Genomic DNA, 20,273 nt, shown 5'->3' on the forward strand with positions numbered 1-20,273 from the left:
GCAAAGGCTTTAGTATAAATAATACAAGCTAAACTTTCAAGGACTAAACCAGTATCTTCCAAATTTCTGAACTTTCTTTAAATATACATCTCATCTTTCCCAAAGTTTCTGATATAATTTTGCTATTGACTGTTCTTACCTTGCTGGGAAGATTTTGTCTAGTTTAATTTTCTGCAGGTTATATTATGAAAGTTACATTTTTATTTTCAAACCTAAAACCGCATTTAATGTGCTTTTGAGAAGTTCCCTCCCCCACTCTAGAAATGCAGATATATTTCCTTAAAAATCATGCCATCCTCCCTGACCTTTCAGATACCCAGATGAAAATGCCTGGACAAAACTTTGGAATATATGGAAACAAAGATTAAGATTTTATGGTAGGGGTGTTGAAGCAAGATGGGTGCATCCCATCGCAGAAGGGACTGCTCAGGATGCGCTGGTAAGGTTGGAGGCAGTGAAGATGCGTGCTGCTCCGGGATAGACGTCTCGTACAGACAGGGTCAGTGTATTAAATGTTTCTTCCCATGGCTCTGCGTAGGGCATCCTTGACCTCCTTGTTCCTCAGACTAGACAACAGGGTTCAGCAAGGGAGGGATGATGGTATATGTCACTCACTGAGAGGAGAAGGTCTTGTTCTGCAGAATCCTCGGACTTGGGCTTGAGGTAGGCGATGGAGGCACAGCCGTAGTGGACAGTGACCACCGTGAGGTGGGAGGCGCAGGTGGCGAAGGCCTTCTTCCGGCCCTGGGCAGAGGGGATCTTGAGGATGGTGGAGAAGATGAGGACGTAGGAGATGAAGACTAGGATCACACATGAACTGACGACAAAGTTGATGATCTCATTGATAGTGGTATCAATACAGGAGAGTTCTAGGACAGGGAGGATGTCACGGAAGAAATGTCCAACCACTCTGACAGAAGGGTAAGGTAAATATGGATGTCACCTGGACGACTGCCATGGCCAGGCCAATGCCAGAGGCGCCACACATCAGCTGGACACACACCCTCTTGCTCATGAGGTCTGTGTACCACGTAGCAGTCCTAGCCCATTGCTGTGAGCAGGAAGCGGTTGTTGCTAAGGCAACAAAGAACATCAGGGCGGTGCAGCCTGCTGTGGAGATGGGCTGATTCTGGGCCAGGAGACCAGACAGCAGCCGTGGAGTGGTGACGAGCGTGTACGCGGTCTCTGAACTAGCCAGCATGCTCAGGAAGAAGCACATGGGTGTGTGCAGGTGACGGTCAATGCAGATGATGATCGTGATGATAGCATTGCCCGCCAGGGTTAATGTGTACAGGGCGAGAACCACCACAAACAGGGCGATCTGATAGTCACGAAACCTGGAGAAGCCCAGGAAAACAAACTCCCTCACCTCTGTGAGGTTCTTTCTCTGCATTCTTCAATTTCCGTGTCAGCATGGAGCAGTTTGCATCTTGATGTGGGCTCGAGCAGGGGTAGAGAAAGGGATACAGAGAACATGCACACAGTTTGTTCTGCTCTATAATCAGGGTGCTTGCGTAGGTCTAATGGCTAGCTTATCCTCTCTCCCCTTTTGAAGTTCTTGCTCTCTGCTTGACCCTTAAGCCCCTGGCCCAGGAGTCCCCATCAGATGAGACCACCACATGTACCTTTTCAAAGTCTCCTCACGAATGCTATTTTTGTAGGGCGTGGATGGGAGGCTTTTGCCTTTAAGAACAGCCCACGGGGGCCTGAGTCCCTGCTGCTCCAGCTTTGCTTGTCTCTACCAGGGAAAGTGTGAGCAGCTGGAACAAGGAAATGGGGGGCAGGGAGTCAGGCTTTTACGGAGATAGTCGCTTGTGGGTAGCTGTCACTTAGGAAAAACATGGAACAGTGTACAGTTGGTAGAATTAATCTCAGGGACAGGATCTTAAGGAATGTTTTAATGGGTGTGTGGATGAGGTATCCTGGGCTCAGCCGAGATGTTTTGTCAAACCGTTGGCAAATTGCTTTGTTGTAAACATGCTAAGAGGGACTTGAGGGTTTAGGGACAAGGGGGGAGGGGGAAGTGATGGGAGAAGAGGACCAGTAACAGGATAAAAGAAGTAACTGAATAAAAGAAATAACTTTTTTTTGGCAGAGGGAATTTTAAGAATAAGGAAGTTTAACAACTCAAAATCAAATATTCTGTTATGTAAAGTTCCTCCCAATGTGTGGTCTTGTGTTCATGGTATCAGGAGTAGAGAGCACTGGGTGATGGCACCGTGTCGACAGGGAGCCTGCAGGAGGCAAGACGATGATGGGAAGAAATCCTAGGGCCTCTCTGGTCCTACCTCTCCCCTTTCGAGCACATGCCATCTTTCCTAGAAGTTTGGTGAGGGACTCTGGGAGATAGATGCTATCTATCAGATGGTGGTTTGAGCCATTTTAAAGAACAAGGTGACAGCAGGCTGCAGAGCTGTGGACATCAGGGAAACCTCCACTAGGAATCTAGGAAACACAATCTAGAAAATGTCGCAGATTTTCTGGAAAGTATTCCAGCCTGGAGAATAAGGAGGCAAATGTTTAAGGTAGAAATGGGTGGGCCACAAAGTAATTTAAAAGACCAACCAACTGGAAAGGTAAAGATTCCAGAGTGACCGTGCGACTCTAGGCAGTTTTGTAGAAAGGATGAGGTAGAGCGGTAATTTGAAGATAAAAGTAAACATTCGATTCCTCAGTTTCCCTGGCTGCGTTTCAGGGCCAAAAAGTGACATGTGACTAGAGGCAACTAGGTTGGGCAGCAGACCTCCAACCTTCCTCCCTTGGTGAAGGGGCTACTGAACGGTGCTGCTGTGTCACCATGGATGGATGTGTGGAATACACTAGACAAGACCATATAAGGAACGGTAATAAGATTAAAATGTGTGTGTGCACATGAGTGAATGCACATACATTATATATGCAAGAAAAAGTCCAAGATCTACCTGACATTCCGATGTGTTCACTGTTACGTGGGAACGGAGGGAGTGAGGTTATAGGAAACTTGACCGACTTTTTACATGTACTTACAGTGAGGATTGAACTGAACTAGCCAGCATGCTGCTGCAGAGCATAAAAGTATGGCTCCTAAAGAGTTAAGTCAAGGAGGAGAACTGAGAAGAGACATTCGATTGAGGAAGGAGGTGGTTGATGACTGGTCAGTTTCAGTAGCATCTGGGGCTGGGAAGCCTGGTTACAGGGGGTGAACAAAGAACTTCGGTAACCCATGGATGAGAACCACAGATTGCATCTGCCTTTTTGGTTTCTCGATGAGCCTGTTGCAATGAGTGACGGTAAGTGGTGGAGGAGATACTGAGTCAGGGAAGCAGCATGCATTTTGTTGTAGGGAAGAGAAGGTACTCAGCTGAATTGTCAGGAGGAGGAAGAAAAAAATCCCTGGTATCCTTAAATTATGGTCTGAAAAGTAGTGTTGCTTTCACCCCAAACTGGCCAGATTTGTTAAGTATGCCTCAGGTAAATACGAATTTACTTTCTTTGAGGAGATTATAAAGGTGGAGACAGGATGGCTGACTCCTGGGGAAAAGTAACTTTATTGCCTATGGTGCACAACTGGATTGAACTGAACAGACCATGAAAGTCCATCCTAAGACCTTCCTAAAACTTGGAAATGAATGCACATGTTCCCATGCAGATGAAGACCTGTGGGAGCGCGGAACAATGACGTGTTCAAAGCAGTGTTCTTTCCCTGTTAGTATCTGCTTAAGGGAAAGGTGTGCGGGCTGTGGGGGGGAGGGGTGAAGCACTGCCAGTAGGAGGAGCTACCGCTTCTGCTCGAGTTGCTTGGGGGGGGGGGGGGGCTGTGCTCAGTGGGATGCGCCCTCCACACATCCTGTCCTCCCCACTGGCCAGCTAGGCTTCCAACAGCAGGTGTCATCTGCTCACCCTGACTCTTCCTAGCATTCTTTCCAAACACATCCCATTTTACAAGTTCTATTTCAGTGCATCTTATGTTTCCAGTGATGTTTGAGCATTGTATGCAGATTAAGGGCAATCACCTACTTAGCTCCCTTCTCCACCTCTTTTTGAAGTGCAGAAGCATTCTAGAAGGATTCCTGAGAGGACCATATGGCTCAGATGACAAATGCAGGGCTGTTGCTATCTCTGGAGGTGAGGTGGCCCCAGAGGACATGGGAAGTTGGGGATATGGAAGTAAATCACACTCTTCATCCTCCTCAGTCGGCCACTGCAGATTGCCTGGGATGAATGCTCAACAGTTACAACGTGGGTCTGTGAACTTCAGGAGGATTTTGACATGGGCGGGGGGGTTGACTTTTTGAGCCTACCTGGCCAGAAGTGACAGCAGCTGGGCATGTAGAAGCAGCCCTCCCCCCACCCAAATCTGAGCCCTCCTGTGGCCGCACCCTAAGGGTGTTTCTGTGAGGGACACACTGGTAGATCATCTTGAAAGCAGGGTATAGCGCAGAGAGCTTTCAAGATGATTTGTACATTCCAGAAGGATAGAAACCATGTGGGGGAAAGAAAAATACGGAAATGTGCTCATGCATCAAAATTTTAGTCATGAAGCCAATATTTCTACTAGAAGAAAAAGACAAATAGAGGGGAAAACACTGAGGGTGTAAAGGAAACACCATTTGCAAAGGGAAGAAATTATGACAAAAGCCATAGGTATTTATAAATGCCTAAATCTTTATAACCAAAATATGTGCCTAGAAACAGAACCTGTTTTTTAAAAACTAAAATGCCAGGTAGGCTGAGCCCCTGTAATGACATTTTGTGTGTGAAGGAATTGAGTTAAAAAAAGACCATGTTGTGTGTGTGTGTTTTCTTGTCTCTCCCCCCACCCCCCTCGAATTTTTGCCCTGTCCTTTCCTTTTCCTTTCATTTTAAACCAAATAGATCTAGGGAGCCAGCAAGGGAGGAGTTAAGAAACTGAGGATTACGTGGAACTATTTGAATTAAATAAGACTGTTGACTTTTCTTTGGGAGGGAAGTCTTCTCCTGAGAGTCCACCCAACTTGAGTTTGTGGGATCTGCTTGTGTTCTTTCACGGTTTCGGAGCATACCAGGCAATCATGATTTATTTGCAGAAGATCACTGCAATGCCAAGTAAACAAATTGTTAGGGTTTTTTTGCTAAAGGAAATAACAGTCTTGGTGTCTTTCAGAGTTCAGCCTTAGTAGGTTCTAGATCAGCTCTAGAGAAATTCTTTTTCATCCTCACCCCAACTCAAGTCTGCATAAAGGCATATCCCAAACTCAAGGAGACCTGATTGCTTTAACCTCTGACCCCTCCAGAGTTTCCCCCTATAAAACAAAACTGCAAGCCCTCTTATCAAGGAAAAAATCTTTTATAGACTTCTCTGGTAAAAGCCAGTCCTGGAGCCATGAGGCTAAGTGCTCTGACCTGGTTTTTTCTGTAGCTTCACAAATAACTAGATTCATCCTTGTACAAGATAAAGGCTCAAAAATTGCTTTTCTCATGAGCGCGGTCTGCAGGGTTCACTCCTTGCACACCTGTGCACTGCTCCTTCCCACGATCTCCCAGCCTTCGTGGTCAGTGTGGGGAAAGGGGCCACTACCACGGTTTTTGACATGGAATCACTCTCCAGTCAAGTTCCTGGGTCACCCTGCCTTGCAGGTCCTTCCATTTCCCTTCTGGAGTCTCAAGGACTGAAGTGGTTTTCTGTGAGTTCTGTTATTTTCCTCGTTGTGACAACCATTATACCTGAGAAAAATGCCTAAAGCAAGGAGCTAGAAATCCTGTCTCTATTTTAAATGAGGTTAAAATGGAACTCTTCTTTCTTCAGTTTGGAAGGAGCCATCGATGTGATAGGTATTAGTTAATAAAAAACATGACACGGATCCACTTATAGCAATTTTCAGAGGAAATGGTGGACAAGTTCAAGGATTCGCTCATCCTTTGGCCAGAACTAGGGGTGCAGAGGGGATGAATGGGGGAATAGGGAGGAACTGCTCTGGGGAGACTTGCGGCTCTAGCACTATTGCTTTGAGAGAGTTGCGGGTCCTGTTCCTGGTGCCTCGACAGGGTGGTTGCTGAGTGGAAAGCTAAATCCATCGTAGAAGCAGAAAAGCGTCCTCCACGTTACATTCAGCCTGGACCCCTAGAGTTTATGGGGACAAGGGACGCAGGAGTGTTTCTTTTGGATGAAGTGTGGGTCCCCTAGAAGGAAGGACTGGCATATAGTTATACTGTGTTCTGTCTATAAGAGCCGTCTCAGGAGGTAGAGGGTCCCTAAAGACAAGGAACCAGACATATTAGATTCTAAGCACATGGAAGAAGTGGCAAATGATCACTGAGGGTAAATAATCCATCTAACTGCGTTGAGACAGGGAGTAGAATATCACCCTGAGATTGAGGAAAGCCTAAAGATGTGAGGTGTGGGTTCTAACGCAGGCCGAGTAGAATATAAACTGCAAAACCAGTACCATGATCCCCTCAGTGCTGTATTTTCATCTGGTATAGTGTCTGGCAAAGAGTAGGTGTTCAGTAAAAAAATAAAATGGATGATGCCATTTGAGTATACATTGGCTGTGTTTCTTAAAACTTGTTTTAGGTTCCTTGACCGAGGGGGCTGTTCAGCTAAAGCAGTGAACCATTGAGCCCCAGCACAGGGTCCGGGCAAACATGTCTACGTGCTCCTGGGCAAAACCTGTCCTCCATGGGAAAAGCTGGTCTTTCCTAGCACGCACAGTACAAGTACGGTGCTCTGTTGATGTTAAACTATAAAGCAAGCCACTTTGAGTCATGAGCTGGTGAATGGAAATGAATTTTCTACATTTTTAAAGTCTCTGGCTAGCCAACTTGATGTTCTGAATGGTTTGCGCCTCACCAGAGAGATGGAAATGTTCTTAGGAAGTCCTTGTGAATCCATTTAAGCACGCTGGCAAATCTCGGGTTCTCCTTGCTCCTCCCTGCCTGACCCTGTTGCTCTGGTAATGGAGTTGCGGGGTTCTAGCCTACTTCCTTGTAGCTGGTGTCTGCCTCTTGGTCGATCCCTGGTGAATGAATGTGGGAGTTGGAAGTAATCCCTTCTGTTATTTCGAAGCTCTCCTGGATGTGGTCTTTTTATTTTTATTTTTTTATTGTTCCGGATGTGGTCTTTCTGATTTCCCCTGGCTTCACGCCCCATTATCTGGGCAAAGCCTGCTTTATTTTCCATATGCTGCCAAATTCTCTTTGGGGGGTCCTTCTCTAAGAAGGCACCCTCTTTCTGTTGGGGATGGGTGAGGAGCTGTGGCTTGTGGCTTTTGTGATGAAAGTAACTACTGATAAAATCGGACAAATATTTTGTAGTACTACAATGAGGATACTGGGTGCAAAGAGTTCTACCTGAAGGAGGTAAGTGGCGATCAGGTTATGGGGGACAGTGTCACATTAACGGTTTAAATTACATTCTCTGTGAGATGGGGATCCATAGGATTTTGAACTGGGAGTCATGAGCAGTATTCCTGATGACTTCAGGACAGGATCCTGAAAATCAAGCATCATATGATACCACTGGGAATTTTTAGAAAAAAGGCATGTTTGCCATCTTGCAGGAGGACTCCAGACTTCTACACATTTTTAGTTTCCACTCCTGCTGCTAGTTTTCCTCATTACTTGATGTCAGTTGCTACATTATTTTTACTTTTCTCATTATAGTTGTTTCTCTGCTGTAACCTTAGACCTCTTTTTGATTTTTAGCTGGAAAACCAAATAGGATCCTCTTGAAATTTTGCACACTTTTGGAATTAGTATAAATGATTAGTAGCTTGTCAGTATTGCTACTGCCCTACTCGGAGTGCTCTGGCTTTGTGATGTATTTTCCTAGTTATGGGGTCCCCTGCCCTCCCACTTTGCAACCTGATTGTTCTGGATGATAAACAAACGCTGATTTTTCAAATAAGTGGATCAAAGCGAAAATGCTTAGACCATAACAAGTACTAAACAAATGCAGGTGGCATGATACAACATACTTTTTTACTTGGCAACATGTAGACAGGAAATTCAAAGAAAGCGCTCCGGATGTGGGATCTCACATGGCATTGTCTTGAGCAGATTCCTTACTCCTTGTTCATTTCATTTGTGAGGGATCCTGTTGATTCAAGACCTCAGTCCCAGACCAGGGGCTTGACGACCACATAGCCTTGTATCTTATAGTCCAGAGCACTCCAGTCCAGGACGTTGGGATCAAGGAGGTAGGAGCCTTGCTGCACAGACACGATCTGTTGTGCAGACAGCACGGAGTCCCACATGTACAACTCCCCGATCTCCCCCACAAAGGACTGGCTCTTATCAAACCCCCCTCCATGGGAATCCTGCTCCTGCCCCAGGATGATCTTGGGCTGGGTTGCCACCGAGTAGCCCTTCTTCAGGCCCTTCTTCACCAGTGGCTTCCCATTGATCCAAAACTCGGCAATGCCGGTAGAAGACTCCCAAGTGACACAGATGCGCGTGGGGCTGGGGAACTCCTCGGCAACTTTGGAGGTGACTTTGGTTCCTCCAATGTACAGCGAGTACTCCCCAACTCTTTCCTTATAGACCAGGATCTCATTGTCCTTGCCCTGGGCATTGTAGGAGAAGAGGCTGTGGGCACGCGTCAGGTCGCTGTAGGCTCGGAAACACAAGGTAAAGCTCTGCAGAGGCTTCTCCAGCTTTGGAGTCAAGGTCACGTGGTCAGTAGAAGATTCTTGAGGGAACACAAGCACCTTCCCACGGAGGTCTGTGGGGTAGAGAAATAAGACCCCTCATTCATGCAGGGAGAAAAATAACCCAACCCCTTTTCTCATCTCGTGCTCCCTGACCATCCCGTGACCACCCTACCTGTCTGAGTAAAGGCTCCTGGGAGAGTGGCAAGGGCGAAGACCCAAAGCAGCAGCTTGTCCATGCTCTTAGCCTGGGGCTGTGCTAGCAGCGGAGTGACCAGGGTGAGGGTACAGAGAGTACTGTGCTTGTCCCCCAGCTTCCGAGACTCTCACTTTTAGACCTCAGGCTCCCCAGGGTTTATATGCAGCTGTGGGGGAGGATGGGGGATGGAGAGCACCAGGGATGTGCCAAGGGTCAGAGCTGCTGATGGAAGGAGGGCGGTGCCTGGCCGGGAAACTACTGGGGGTTATTTATTAGCTACAAGGGACTGCTAGGGTGTCATCCCTGTGACCTGGTTCTGGGCTGGGAGAGTGGAGGTGGAGCTGGTGGGGAGGGGTCTGGTTGGCCCGTGGAGGTGGGGGCCTCACCCTCTTGATGTCGGGGCTTCTGTGGGTTGTGCGTGCAAGGCCTCCCCTTCTCCATGGAGTAGACTTCTGTGTATAGGACATCCTGGGATTCTGCTTTTTGCAGATCCTGGACAATCTCTTTACCTTTGATTAATACAGTATTGAGCAGTAGGTCTATGCCATTGGTAAGGGACAAGAGAATTAAGAGGGTGCACTTTCCGTCTCCCTGAAGCTTATATTTGCAGCTATTACACAGCTCTTCTGAGTATTGTGGGGTTTCCTTATGCTGGATTTTCCTATTTCTCATTAGGACTGATTTTCCTGGTAGCCTATCCACTGTCTGCAGATATGTTCACCTAGCACTCTGTTTTTTTCGAGTTCCTAGCATTGAGAGTATATTTGTTAATTTTTGGTGCTAACCTGATTCATACATGACTTGCATTCATTCATTAATTTCCAAGCATGACCCTGGGTGCTGGGGATTCATTGGTGACCTACCCTGGCACAACCACAGTGACCTCTGTTTCTGTTCCCTCTATTACTAAAAATGCAGGGGCGCCTGGGTGGCTCAGTAGGTTAAGGATCTGCCTTTGACTCAGGTCATGATCCCAGGGTCCTGGGATCGAGCCCCACATCAGGATCCCTGCTCAGAGGGAGTCTGCTTCTCCCTCTGCCCCTCTGCCCCCTGAGTTAGAGGTCCTTCAGCTTGGGAGCCAGTGCCATTGACACTCTGCTGCAACCTTGCAACCAAATCCTACCCTTTACTCCGGTTGCTTCTCTCCTTGCTGTTCCTCATATGTGCTTGGCTCTCCTGATTTCATTACTTCTAGTTGTTGTCTCCATTCTGTCTTATCCATTTGTTTCCTACGATTCTTCACAATCTCAAAAGACTGTCCTGATGTCTCAACTAGACCTGATTTTCACCTTTAACTCTCCGTAAGGTTAAGATCAAAGACTTGAGTAGAATACAGTAACGGTTGACTATTGTGAATCACTAAACCTCTGTGAACCTTGGTTTCCTTTTCTGAAAAACCAAGAAACAACTCTCCAGCTCTGTGTTTTTGTGAGGCTAAATGAGCTGCTATAATGTGCACAAAGTGCACAGCACGGTGTCTGGGGTATTTCGAATTCTTTTATGGACATTACTGTTGTCTGTCTCCTATTACAGATAACTAGTGTATTTATGTCTTATCCTTTCTTGGTTGAAGCTGAGTATTAGAGCTTCTTCATTTTAAGGTGACCCATTTTATTTAATTGTTCTTACATATGAGAAGAGCCCAGGGTATATTTGTGGAATCAAAGGATTCAAACAGGGTGAGCGCTTTTTACATAAAACAGCAATAAAAAGTAGAATCCAGGAGAGTGATAGGAGCAGGTCATGCCAGAAGTAGGAGTGGGGGGATAACCTCCCCCAGAAACCCAGGTTCTGTGTGCTTTCCTTTCCCAGATGGTAATTAAAGGGTGCTATGAAAGTTAAGAGAATATAGGGCTCACCAGCTGCTTCTGGTTTCCATCATAAATTATTCTGTTAATCTTCTCTAATGGAAGATGAGGTTGTGTCTGGCCTGCTGGGGGGAGGCGGTCCTGGAGGTCAGAGGTGCGAGTTGATGCTGCTGTTAGGGACACATTCCAGGGTTACAGCTGGACTTGAAAACTGTGTTTAGACATTGAGTGGCAAGGCCAGCTGGGGAGTACATCTCATAGTAAATGGGAAAAGGCAGTGGGGGTGGGGGGCTTCTCCTTCTTAGTTTCCTTCTCTGGAATATGTTTCTTAGCTCTTGGCAGAGAACAGCCTGAGCTTTAGGAGTCCTCGATTTGGAAACCGGATCCTTCCTGTTGCAGAAAGGAAGGCGCTGATGTCAGAGGAAAATGAATCTGGAGTCTTCAGAACCGGGTGGAGTTCTCCGAGTGAATGATACCTGTGGTGGCTGAGAGGCTCCTGGGTGCCTCCCTGCCAGTGGAAGTTCAAGGGAGAGGTGGTGGTTCCTGTCTGGGTGGTTCTTGAAGGGTTGAGGGTGTGGAGTAGGAGCAGGGCCACCAGTGTGCCTTGAGTAGACCTGTCCCGGTTCCATCAGTTGGCAGGCAATAAATTTTGCCTTCAGGAAGTATGGGGGGGAAGAGGGCAGTGCCAGAAAAGAGTGTAGAATGAACCTCAGAGCTGGAGAAAGTCAGAGGTATGAGGACAGAACATTACCTGAGGGCCTAAAGAATATTTGACCCCTTCCAAGGCCTTGAGTGTTTACAGAACACATAAAGTCACAGTAATCATCAGGAAAGACTGGGAGAGCCAGAAGGAGAACCTGAGCTAGACCAGCATTTTGGTACTAATAAAGGGTTATTTGCCATGTGTTCTGTTAGCTGTGAGGAAACCTAAAAGCATTTATTTGTAAGCAATGGAAAGACCAGAGACATCAAGAGTAACTGAGCATTGCCCTCATATTTGGTTGTGTAAAATCAAAGGCACAAAATCTTTGAGTGATGGCAGGGTCTTAAGATTTCATTTTTAAGGAATCTCTACACCCAACATGGGGCTCAAAGTCACAACCGCAGGATCTAGTCATACACTCCACTGAGCGAGCCAGCCAGGCACCCCAGAGATGAGATTTTTAACAGTATATGGAATATGGAATCAGGTTTTTGTCTAAATTTATGATTGCATATGTTTTGGAAAAATATGGTGCTAGTGGTGCAGTGCTGAGAGGAGGAAGCTCCTTTGGAGGAGGTGGAGGGAAGTCGGGTTACTCAAATGCTGAATTTGAAATGGTAGTATGATTTACACCTAGAAAAGGCCAGTGGAGAATTTGTAATGTGTGCCACTTGGGATTAAAATACAAGTTGCGGAGGAATCAGCATATAAAAAATGGAAACAAATGGATTATCTCCTTCAGTGGAAAAGAGAAGACAAAATGTCAGGGGGCCAAGCACTGACTTGAGGGAGTATCTGCATTCATGGGGTTGGAGGCAAGGAAAGAGGGAGACGGCGATGTTTGGCAGAGGGAAAGGGTAATGCGTACAGTGTCATGGAAACCGAGTTAGCGTGTTTCCAGGAGAAACCGGCAGGCAGTGTCCAGTGGCATGAAGTGCATCAGTGAGATCTCAGAAGGATGCTGGCTTTAGCAATAAAAACTTCATCGGTGACCTTGGGAAGATCAATTTCCTTAAAGTGAGGATGGCAGGAGCCAGGTTGCAGGGGATGATGGAGGGAGAAACAGGAAGTCAGCTTCCTGATGTTCAGTAATTCTGACAAATAACAGAAGGAAAGAAGCAGGATTTCTGGAGGGACTCCGGGTCCAGTATGTTTTTTCCATACAAAGTTTAGATTCTGTTCTTGACAGAGGCTATTGTGTCTGCCTCTCACCCTGTAACATTTCACCCAACGACAGAGAAAAACCAGTGTCTACCTGAGATGGTGACTGACCTTTCTACCAAATACTTATTTCAGACTCTAAAGACCAGACTCCAGCCTGCTGGCAGTCTCCAAGTGGGCCTCTTGTAGGTCCCGTGGACACACAGGAATCTGTCCTTGATCTCACTTCTGTTATTAGTTTTGGGGTTCATTTATAAAAAAAAAAAAAATCCTTGACAACTTTGTCATCTTTTGGGTTCAGTCCTATATCTGGACCACGCTATCTCCGTGAGATCTCACTTCTGAATTCAGAGTTCAATGGAAAGTCCTCTCTAGAATGTCCTAGTAATTACCATGTCCTTGTCCCTCCATCCCTTTGGGAGAACAGCATCTGGGGGGAGGAGATGCAAAAGGAAGAGAAAATAGTGGTAGGGATGCGGAGTAATGGTGTTGAGTGTTGAGAGAGAAGCCCCCTTTTCTGGACTAGAGTGTGTCCATCTGTGAAGCAGGGGCAGGCTCCTCACTTGTGTGGCTGGAGGAGCCCTTGGCGGCAGCTGCCGTGTTTTGCTGTCGTCATCTTGTCTTCCCCTATGTGGTTTCTGCCCATGACCTAGAGTCCACGGCAGAACAGGAATTTTCTCATTTTGACTTATTTAATTCCTACCCCTAAAACTACAGAATACAGGGAAAAAGCCTCAGGGAAGCTGATGGCTCATCTTGCGGGGTATCTTTCACTTTGTGACTGCCTGTCTCTCTCCTGCAGGAAATGCCTGTTGGTTCCCCCCCTGCGTTGGCCATGTGCTGCTTCTTGAGCATGCTGGCCAGTTCCGAGACTGTAGACACTGGTCATCATTCCACGGTGCCCTCTGGTCCGGTCTTAGAACAGCCAGTCATCTTGTTCCTTGTCTTCTTGACCCCACACAAGCTGTTAGGTGGTCATTTGCAAATCCCTAGGTACAGCCCCCCCCCCCCCCCCCAAAATGGCAGTTTGCTTTATTCTCTTGATGCTGATGGGGGTCAGAGGTGCACAGCCTGTCTGCCTCCAATCTGAGGCTCTCTGAGCTGGAGGGGACCCAGGGTCTAAGCCTGGTCCATACTTACAGGGTGGGGTGCAGAGCATCTTCTCCCCAGTCAGGCCCAGCTGGCTAGCATGGTGTCTCTTGAGCCCAGGCCACTCCCTCAGCTCGGCATGGGACCCAGGGACATCCAGTCTCGATGAACAGGGAGGTGCATGCCCAGCTGTTGTGTGCAGCCTTCGGCATTGACCCAGTCACAGCACTGGTCCAGATGCCATCCATGTCCCATTTGTACTTGGGTGACCCTATGGTGGCCCATTTCTTTGGTGCCATCCTTTCTGCCATGAAAAGCTCCTGCATGGACACCACTATCCATGAAGCAACTTTTTATTCCCCACACATATGTTAAGGTATGTATGGGCTTGGTTTACATTTCCTGCACCAACACGCTCATCGCCTCCACCACATTTAGGATGGCCACCTTTGTAGGCCTTGTCACCTGTGCTTGTCACTTTGTGGGGTCATGGTCTAGTAAGGTATGCCTCTTGCCTACCTCAAGCCCAAGCTGATGAATTCAAAGAAAATGCACTGAGACCAAACACCATCGTCAGTCTGCCATGAACCTCAGACTGTAAACAAGTTCATGGAGGTCAAGGGTACCACATACAGAACTGTGGACAGAAGCATTTCTTATCAGATTGACTCATTTCATCAGGAGACCTTTAGTCCCGGCCAGTTGATTTTCCTGCTTACAAATAATTCACATCTTACCAGTAGACAAAATAGAAAGCTAGGCTGTGACCTGCTTCAAGCAAAATCCTGCTCTTATGCTCCAGACAGAAGTCAGGAGCTATGATTTCAGCTGAGGACATGTGTTACTGCAGGACGGGCAGCCTTCCAGAACTCTTCGATGGCCTGTTCTCATGCACAAGCGTTTGCATTGACATCCTGGCTCCCACGTCCCTTGGCCATTTGGTGCTTAGCTTTTGATGGAGGATGGAGCAGACCTAGTGATAAGGACAGCGTGATTTCACTTAAAGAATCCCAGGGACCACCTGAGACTTTCCCCACTTGTGTGATTTCAGTTATAGGATCCTTAATATGGGCATTTCAGAAAAGACTTGCCTTACCATTTGTTGATTGAAAATAAATAGTTGCTGCAAGGAGACCCTTCTTTCCATGAATTCATCCCCATTGGCCACTTAGGGTGTACTCAACAGAGTACCCTTTACTTTTATAGGAGAAAACAAAGGTCTTTTTTTTTTTAAGATTTTATTTTTTGACAGACACAACGAGAGAGGGAACACAGCAGGGGCAGTGGGAGAGAGAGAAGCAGGCCTCCCGCAGAGCAGGGACCCCAATGCGGGGCTCAATCCCAGGACCCTGGGATCATGACCCCCGAGCTGAAGGCAGACGCTTAACGACTGAGCCACCCAGGTGCCCCAGAAAACAAGTCTTTTTAAAGACTTTGACAGAGCACAAGCAGGGGGAGCTGCAGGGAGAGGGAGAAGCAGGCTCCCCGCTGAGCAGGGAGCCCGATTTGGGGCTTGATCCCAGGATCCCGAGATCATGACCTGAGCCGAAGGCAGATGCTTAACTGACTGAGCCACCCAGGTGCCCCCAGCAGAGGTCTTTTTAAACTACAATATTGTTGCAGCCCCGGAAACTGAGCACAGGGAGAACAGATGGGTGTCTCTCTGGGAGGAATGGTGCCTTCACGTAGGACTCCTCTTTGGGGAAACGTATCTTGTTTCTCAAAAGCCTTTGAGAATTAATTCCACAGTGGTGGCTAATTCTGGGCAAATGGCTTTGCTTGCTCTTAAAGTGTGAACTGCAGTTCTCCCAGGTGGGTGGGTGGGGGCTGAAGGAGTATTTTTCTCCCATGTCTTTTCCCGTCACCATTCTTCTGAAGAGCTCTGTTTATCTCTTACCCCTTTTTTTTCTTGGTTGGATAGTTATGTTTAATGAAGAAATTCTTATGTATCTCCCATTCAAGCTAGCAAATACATCGGGGAAGCCTTGGTATAGTAACACCTACTTTACACACTCCTATATTTCAGAAATACGTGACTCGTTTCAGGGCTGAAGTCATTCTTTCCATTTTCTATCGTATACTCTTGTCATGTTTTTAACCACAAAACTAGGATGGAGGGGCACATCTTAGTCACCTATGATGCTCTCCCTTCAGACCACTGAAGGTCAAGGGTCCAGGAATATTGGGTGCCTTCTCCTGGAATCTCCTGTCTCACGTAGGAGAGTGTGTGAGTCAGGAGGTGATGCCTGTGTGTCTGGGAGGGTCAGCACCTGCTGGACCATCGGGCAATTCTGAAGCGAGGCCCACGGATCCCAAAGGGGTTCTTGAGTGGGTTTCAGTGGGTTTGCAGACTCTCTGATGTTGGGTGCATAATTTTGTGAGTGTGGGCACGTGTGCATTTTTAAATCAAAGTTTCAAAGATAAGAGAAAAATCTGCCAGAGACAAAAATCTGTTGATCTAGACTAGGATTTTGTAAAACTATTTTGACAGAAACCCGCAGTAAGAAGTCTATTTTCTATTGCCATGCTGTACGCATCGGCAGCACATGCACATGTATGTATATTGATCAAAATTACCCTGAAACAATACAAAGGCTTAAGTCCGAAGAAAATCACAGGATGTTTGAGAAAGGACCAGGCCTATGTGGCAGAGAGGAGGGGCGAGAACAGAGTGAGAGGATCTGTTGCAGGGGCTGCCTCCCTCATCGTGGTCCTCCCCCATGGACGGCTGCTCCTGTCTTCTCGTCCTCACCTAGGCAACGTTAGTTGCTCCTTTATCTCGGCTTCTACACTTCTCTGAAAATGCTTTTCATATTTTAGTACTAATCATGGCATTTTTCCTTTTTTTTTTTAAAGTCTATCTTCTAATAGAAAATTGTCACGCTTTCAAAATCTATGTTCTGAGTATTTATAACGTACCATCACTGTTCTAAGCCAGGCAGAGCCTGTATCCTTAAGGAGCTCAGGATCTCGAGACACTAATGTGGAAAAAAAATAAGCAGGTGCTGGACAGGTGCACACGGAGAGTGGTGCCGGTGGGAGGGGCGGTCAGGGCACTTTGGTCCCAAGGAATGAGCACCCCGTTCTACTTGGGGAGGGGTTCCTGAGAGAGGACAAAGCCAGAATGGAAGAGGAGAGGGTATTCGAGGAGGTGAACTGAATTTGGGCAGGGTGAGAAAGCGTGGCCGGCTGTGACTTGGGGAGGCCTGGCTGTTAGAAGGTAGACCCGCACACATCGGCGCTGCTGGTACCTGACATGGGGCCTGCCCTCCTGTGGTGTCTGCGTGGATGAGGTGGTGAGCACTTCCAGAGAGCAAGGCCTGGGAGAGTGCTTTCTGGGGTTCTGTAGCTGATAGAGGCATCTGGCCACCTGTCCTCTGGCCTCTTACAGTCTCTCTCTATCCTAGGGTGAAGAGAAAGAAACTGCTAGAACAACAGACTTCCAGGGGCTTCTTTCTTTTCCATCATGTCCCTCTGTAGTTTAAACCTCCTCCCCCAACCGCAATGTTCTCCTCCCCAGCAAGCCTGGCGACAAGTTCAGTACAGTCTTGATGAAGGGTATGGAGCCTTTGGAGGAAAACAGGAGAAGGTGGCTGAAGAGAGGAGTGTCCGCGAAAGGCCAGAGGATGAGCCTGGCACACAGACCCGTTCTTAGAAAACCAGATCTAGAAGGTACCCGACACCCACTCAGTTGGTTACTCCCTGTGTGTGCGTCTGGTTGGGGGAAGAGAACTAGTATTTCAAGGTCGAGAATGTGACCAACACTAGAGTCGGAAATCCATCATTTAGTTCCTTAAAAGTTACATAGTACTTCACAAAACACGTGCTCGTTTTGTCCAGTTTGAGCTGTAATACTTCCGTGGGTGCTGTGTACCCCAGTGAAGTGCTGCTGTTGCCCCCACTTCTGTTGTCGCTGGTGGTAGAGCTAACTTAGCAGCCAGTGTGTTAATCCTCACGGCGACCCACTCAGCATTTCAGGCACAGAGCGCTTGGGTAACTTACCCCGGATCCCACAGCAGGGAGGGAGTCCTGGGACTGGAACTCAGGCGTTCCGACTCTCGAGCCCACTCTCCTGAGAACAGACTGAGGGGCTCCCCTCCACTCGTACAGGATGTGACAGGACAGGGCTCAGACCCATAGGACTATAGGCCCCACATCCAGACTCCCCTCCCCCCCATTTTCTGTCCTTGCAGGGTGAGGAACAATATGTACACATTTTCAGTTAACTGAGCATATTCTTTTGGGCCCAAACATACCTCCACTCAAACATTAGAGATTTCTCGAAGATCTCCTCCTCTTTGCCGTTGTTAAACAAGGGATACATGCTTCCTCTAATGTGGACGGTGTCCTGAGCTCAGGAATTTGAGATGCATGGGAGGTGTTGCCTCTCTATTACATTATCAGCAGATTGCGGAACATTTTTGTGATTTTTTTTTTTAAGAACTTTGAGATATAACTTCTCATAACATTCATGGTCTAAGTACATCAGTATTGTACTGCCATCCCTGCCCTGAAAACAAAACCTGTGCATAGTAGCAGTCCTTCCTCATTCCCTGCAACCCCAGCCCCGGGCGACCAGTCTTCTGTGGACATGTGCCTCTGGATTTGCCCCTTCTGGATGTTTTCACATTCCAGCAGAATCATCCAGTGGGTGGTCTTTTGTGTGGCTTCTCTCACTTAACATTTTCAAAGCTCGTGCGGTGCTGTAGCAGGTATCTATGTTATAGGTAGATACACAGGTATCTTCTATTTTTTAAAAATTTTAAATTTTATTACGTTAATCACCATAATTACATCATTAGGTTTTTTATTATGTTAATCCCCATACATTACATCATTAGTTTCTGATGTAGTGTTCCATGATTCATTGTTTGTGCGTAACACCCAGTGCTCCATGCAGAACGTGCCCTCTTTAATACCCATCACCAGGCTAACCCATCCCCCCACCCCCCTCCCCTCTAGAACCCTGTTTGTTTCTCAGAGTCCATCGTCTCTCATGGTTTGTCTCCCCCTCCGATTCCCCCCTTCATTCTTCCCTCCTATCTTTTTTTTTTCTTTTTAACATATAATGTATTTGTTTCAGAGGTACAGGTCTGCGATTGAACAGTCCTACACAATTCACAGCACTCACCATAGCACATACCCTCCCCAATATCTATCACCCAGGCACCCCATCCTTCCCACCCCCCACCACTCTAGCAACCCTGTTTGTTTCCTGAGATAAAGAATTCCTCGTATCAGTGAGATCATATGATACATGTCTTTCTCTGATTGACTTATTTTGCTCAGCATAATACCCTCCAGTTCCATCCAGGTCTTTGCAAATGGCAAGATTTCATTCTTGATGGCTGTATAATATTCCAGTGTGTGTGTGTGTGTGTGTGTATATATATATATACACACACACCCCCCCCACATCTTTATCCATTCATCTGTGAATGGACATCTTGGCTCTTTCCATAGTTTGGCTATTGTGGACATTGCTGCTATAATAAAAAATGGAGGCTCTAACTGCTAGAATAAATGAGGCAGAAGAGAGAATTAGTGATATAGAAGACCAAATGATGGAAAATAAAGCTGAGAAAAAGAGATAACTACTGGATCATGAGGGCAGAATTCAAGAGATAAGTGATACCATAAGATGAAACATTAGAATAATTGGGATCCCAGAAGAAGAAAGAGAGGGGCAGGAGGTATATTGGAGCAAATTATAGCAGAGAACTTTCCTAACTTGGGGAAGGAAACAGGCATCAAAATCCAGGGGGCACAGAGAACCCCCCCCCCCCAATCAATAAAAATAGGTCAACACCTCGACATCTAATAGTAAAACTTATGAGTCTCAGAGACAGAGAAAATCCTGAAAGCAGCTCGGGAGAAGAGATATGTAACCTACAATGGTAGAAACATTAGATTGGCAACAGACCTATCCACAGAGACCTGGCAGGCCAGAAAGGACTGGCAGGATATTTTCAGAGCACTAAATGAGAAAAATATGCAGCCAAGAATACTATATCCAGCTAGGCTGTCATTGAAAATAGAAGGAGAGATAAAAAGCTTCCAGGACAAACAAAAACTAAAGGAATTTGCAAACATGAAACCAGCCCTACAAGAAATCTTGAAAGGGGTCCTCTAAGCAAAGAGAGAGCCTAAAAATAACAGACCAGAAAGGAACACAGACAATATACAGTAACAGTCACCTTACAGGCAAGACAATGGCACTAAATTCCTATCTTTCAATAGTTACCCTGAATGTAAATGGGCTAAATGCCCCAATCAAAAGACACAGGCTATCAGATTGGATTAAAAAACAAGACCCATCGATATGCTGTCTGCAAGAGACTCATTTTAGACCCAAAGACACCCCCAGATTGAAAGTGAGGGGGTGGAAAACCATTTACCATGCTAATGGACACCAAAAGAAAGCTGGGGTGGCAATCCTTATATCAGACAAATTAGATTTTAACCAAAGACTGTAATAAGAGATGAGGAAGGACACTATATCCTACTTAAAGGGTCTATCCAACAAGAAGATCTAACAATTGTAAATATCTATGCCCCTAACATGGGAGCAGCCAATTATATAAGCCAATTAATAACAAACACATTGACAACAATACAATAATGGGGGGGGGGGACTTTAACACCCCCTTCACTGAAATGGACCTATCTATCTAAACAGAAGATCAACAAGGAAATAAAGACTTTAA

At 46.6% G+C, this 20,273-nt stretch overlaps 1 protein-coding gene and 1 pseudogene across 1 annotated transcript; both read right to left on the reverse strand.

Annotated features, from left to right (window-relative positions):
* Window positions 1-508: 508 nt before the first annotated feature.
* LOC116627399 lies at window positions 509-1,393 on the reverse strand (annotated as a pseudogene).
* A 6,327-nt stretch (window positions 1,394-7,720) lies between these two features.
* Window positions 7,721-8,940, reverse strand: APCS (amyloid P component, serum). Its single transcript, XM_032397154.1, has 2 exons — window positions 8,782-8,940; window positions 7,721-8,680 (listed from the first exon to the last, which is right to left on the reverse strand). The coding sequence occupies exons 1-2, from the start codon at window positions 8,843-8,845 to the stop codon at window positions 8,070-8,072; spliced, it is 675 nt and encodes a 224-aa protein (XP_032253045.1). The 5' UTR covers window positions 8,846-8,940; the 3' UTR covers window positions 7,721-8,069.
* Window positions 8,941-20,273: the final 11,333 nt, after the last annotated feature.

Source organism: Phoca vitulina, unplaced genomic scaffold (genome assembly GCF_004348235.1).
Source record: "Phoca vitulina isolate PV1807 unplaced genomic scaffold, GSC_HSeal_1.0 scaffold97, whole genome shotgun sequence".
NCBI classification, from domain to species: domain Eukaryota; kingdom Metazoa; phylum Chordata; class Mammalia; order Carnivora; family Phocidae; genus Phoca; species Phoca vitulina.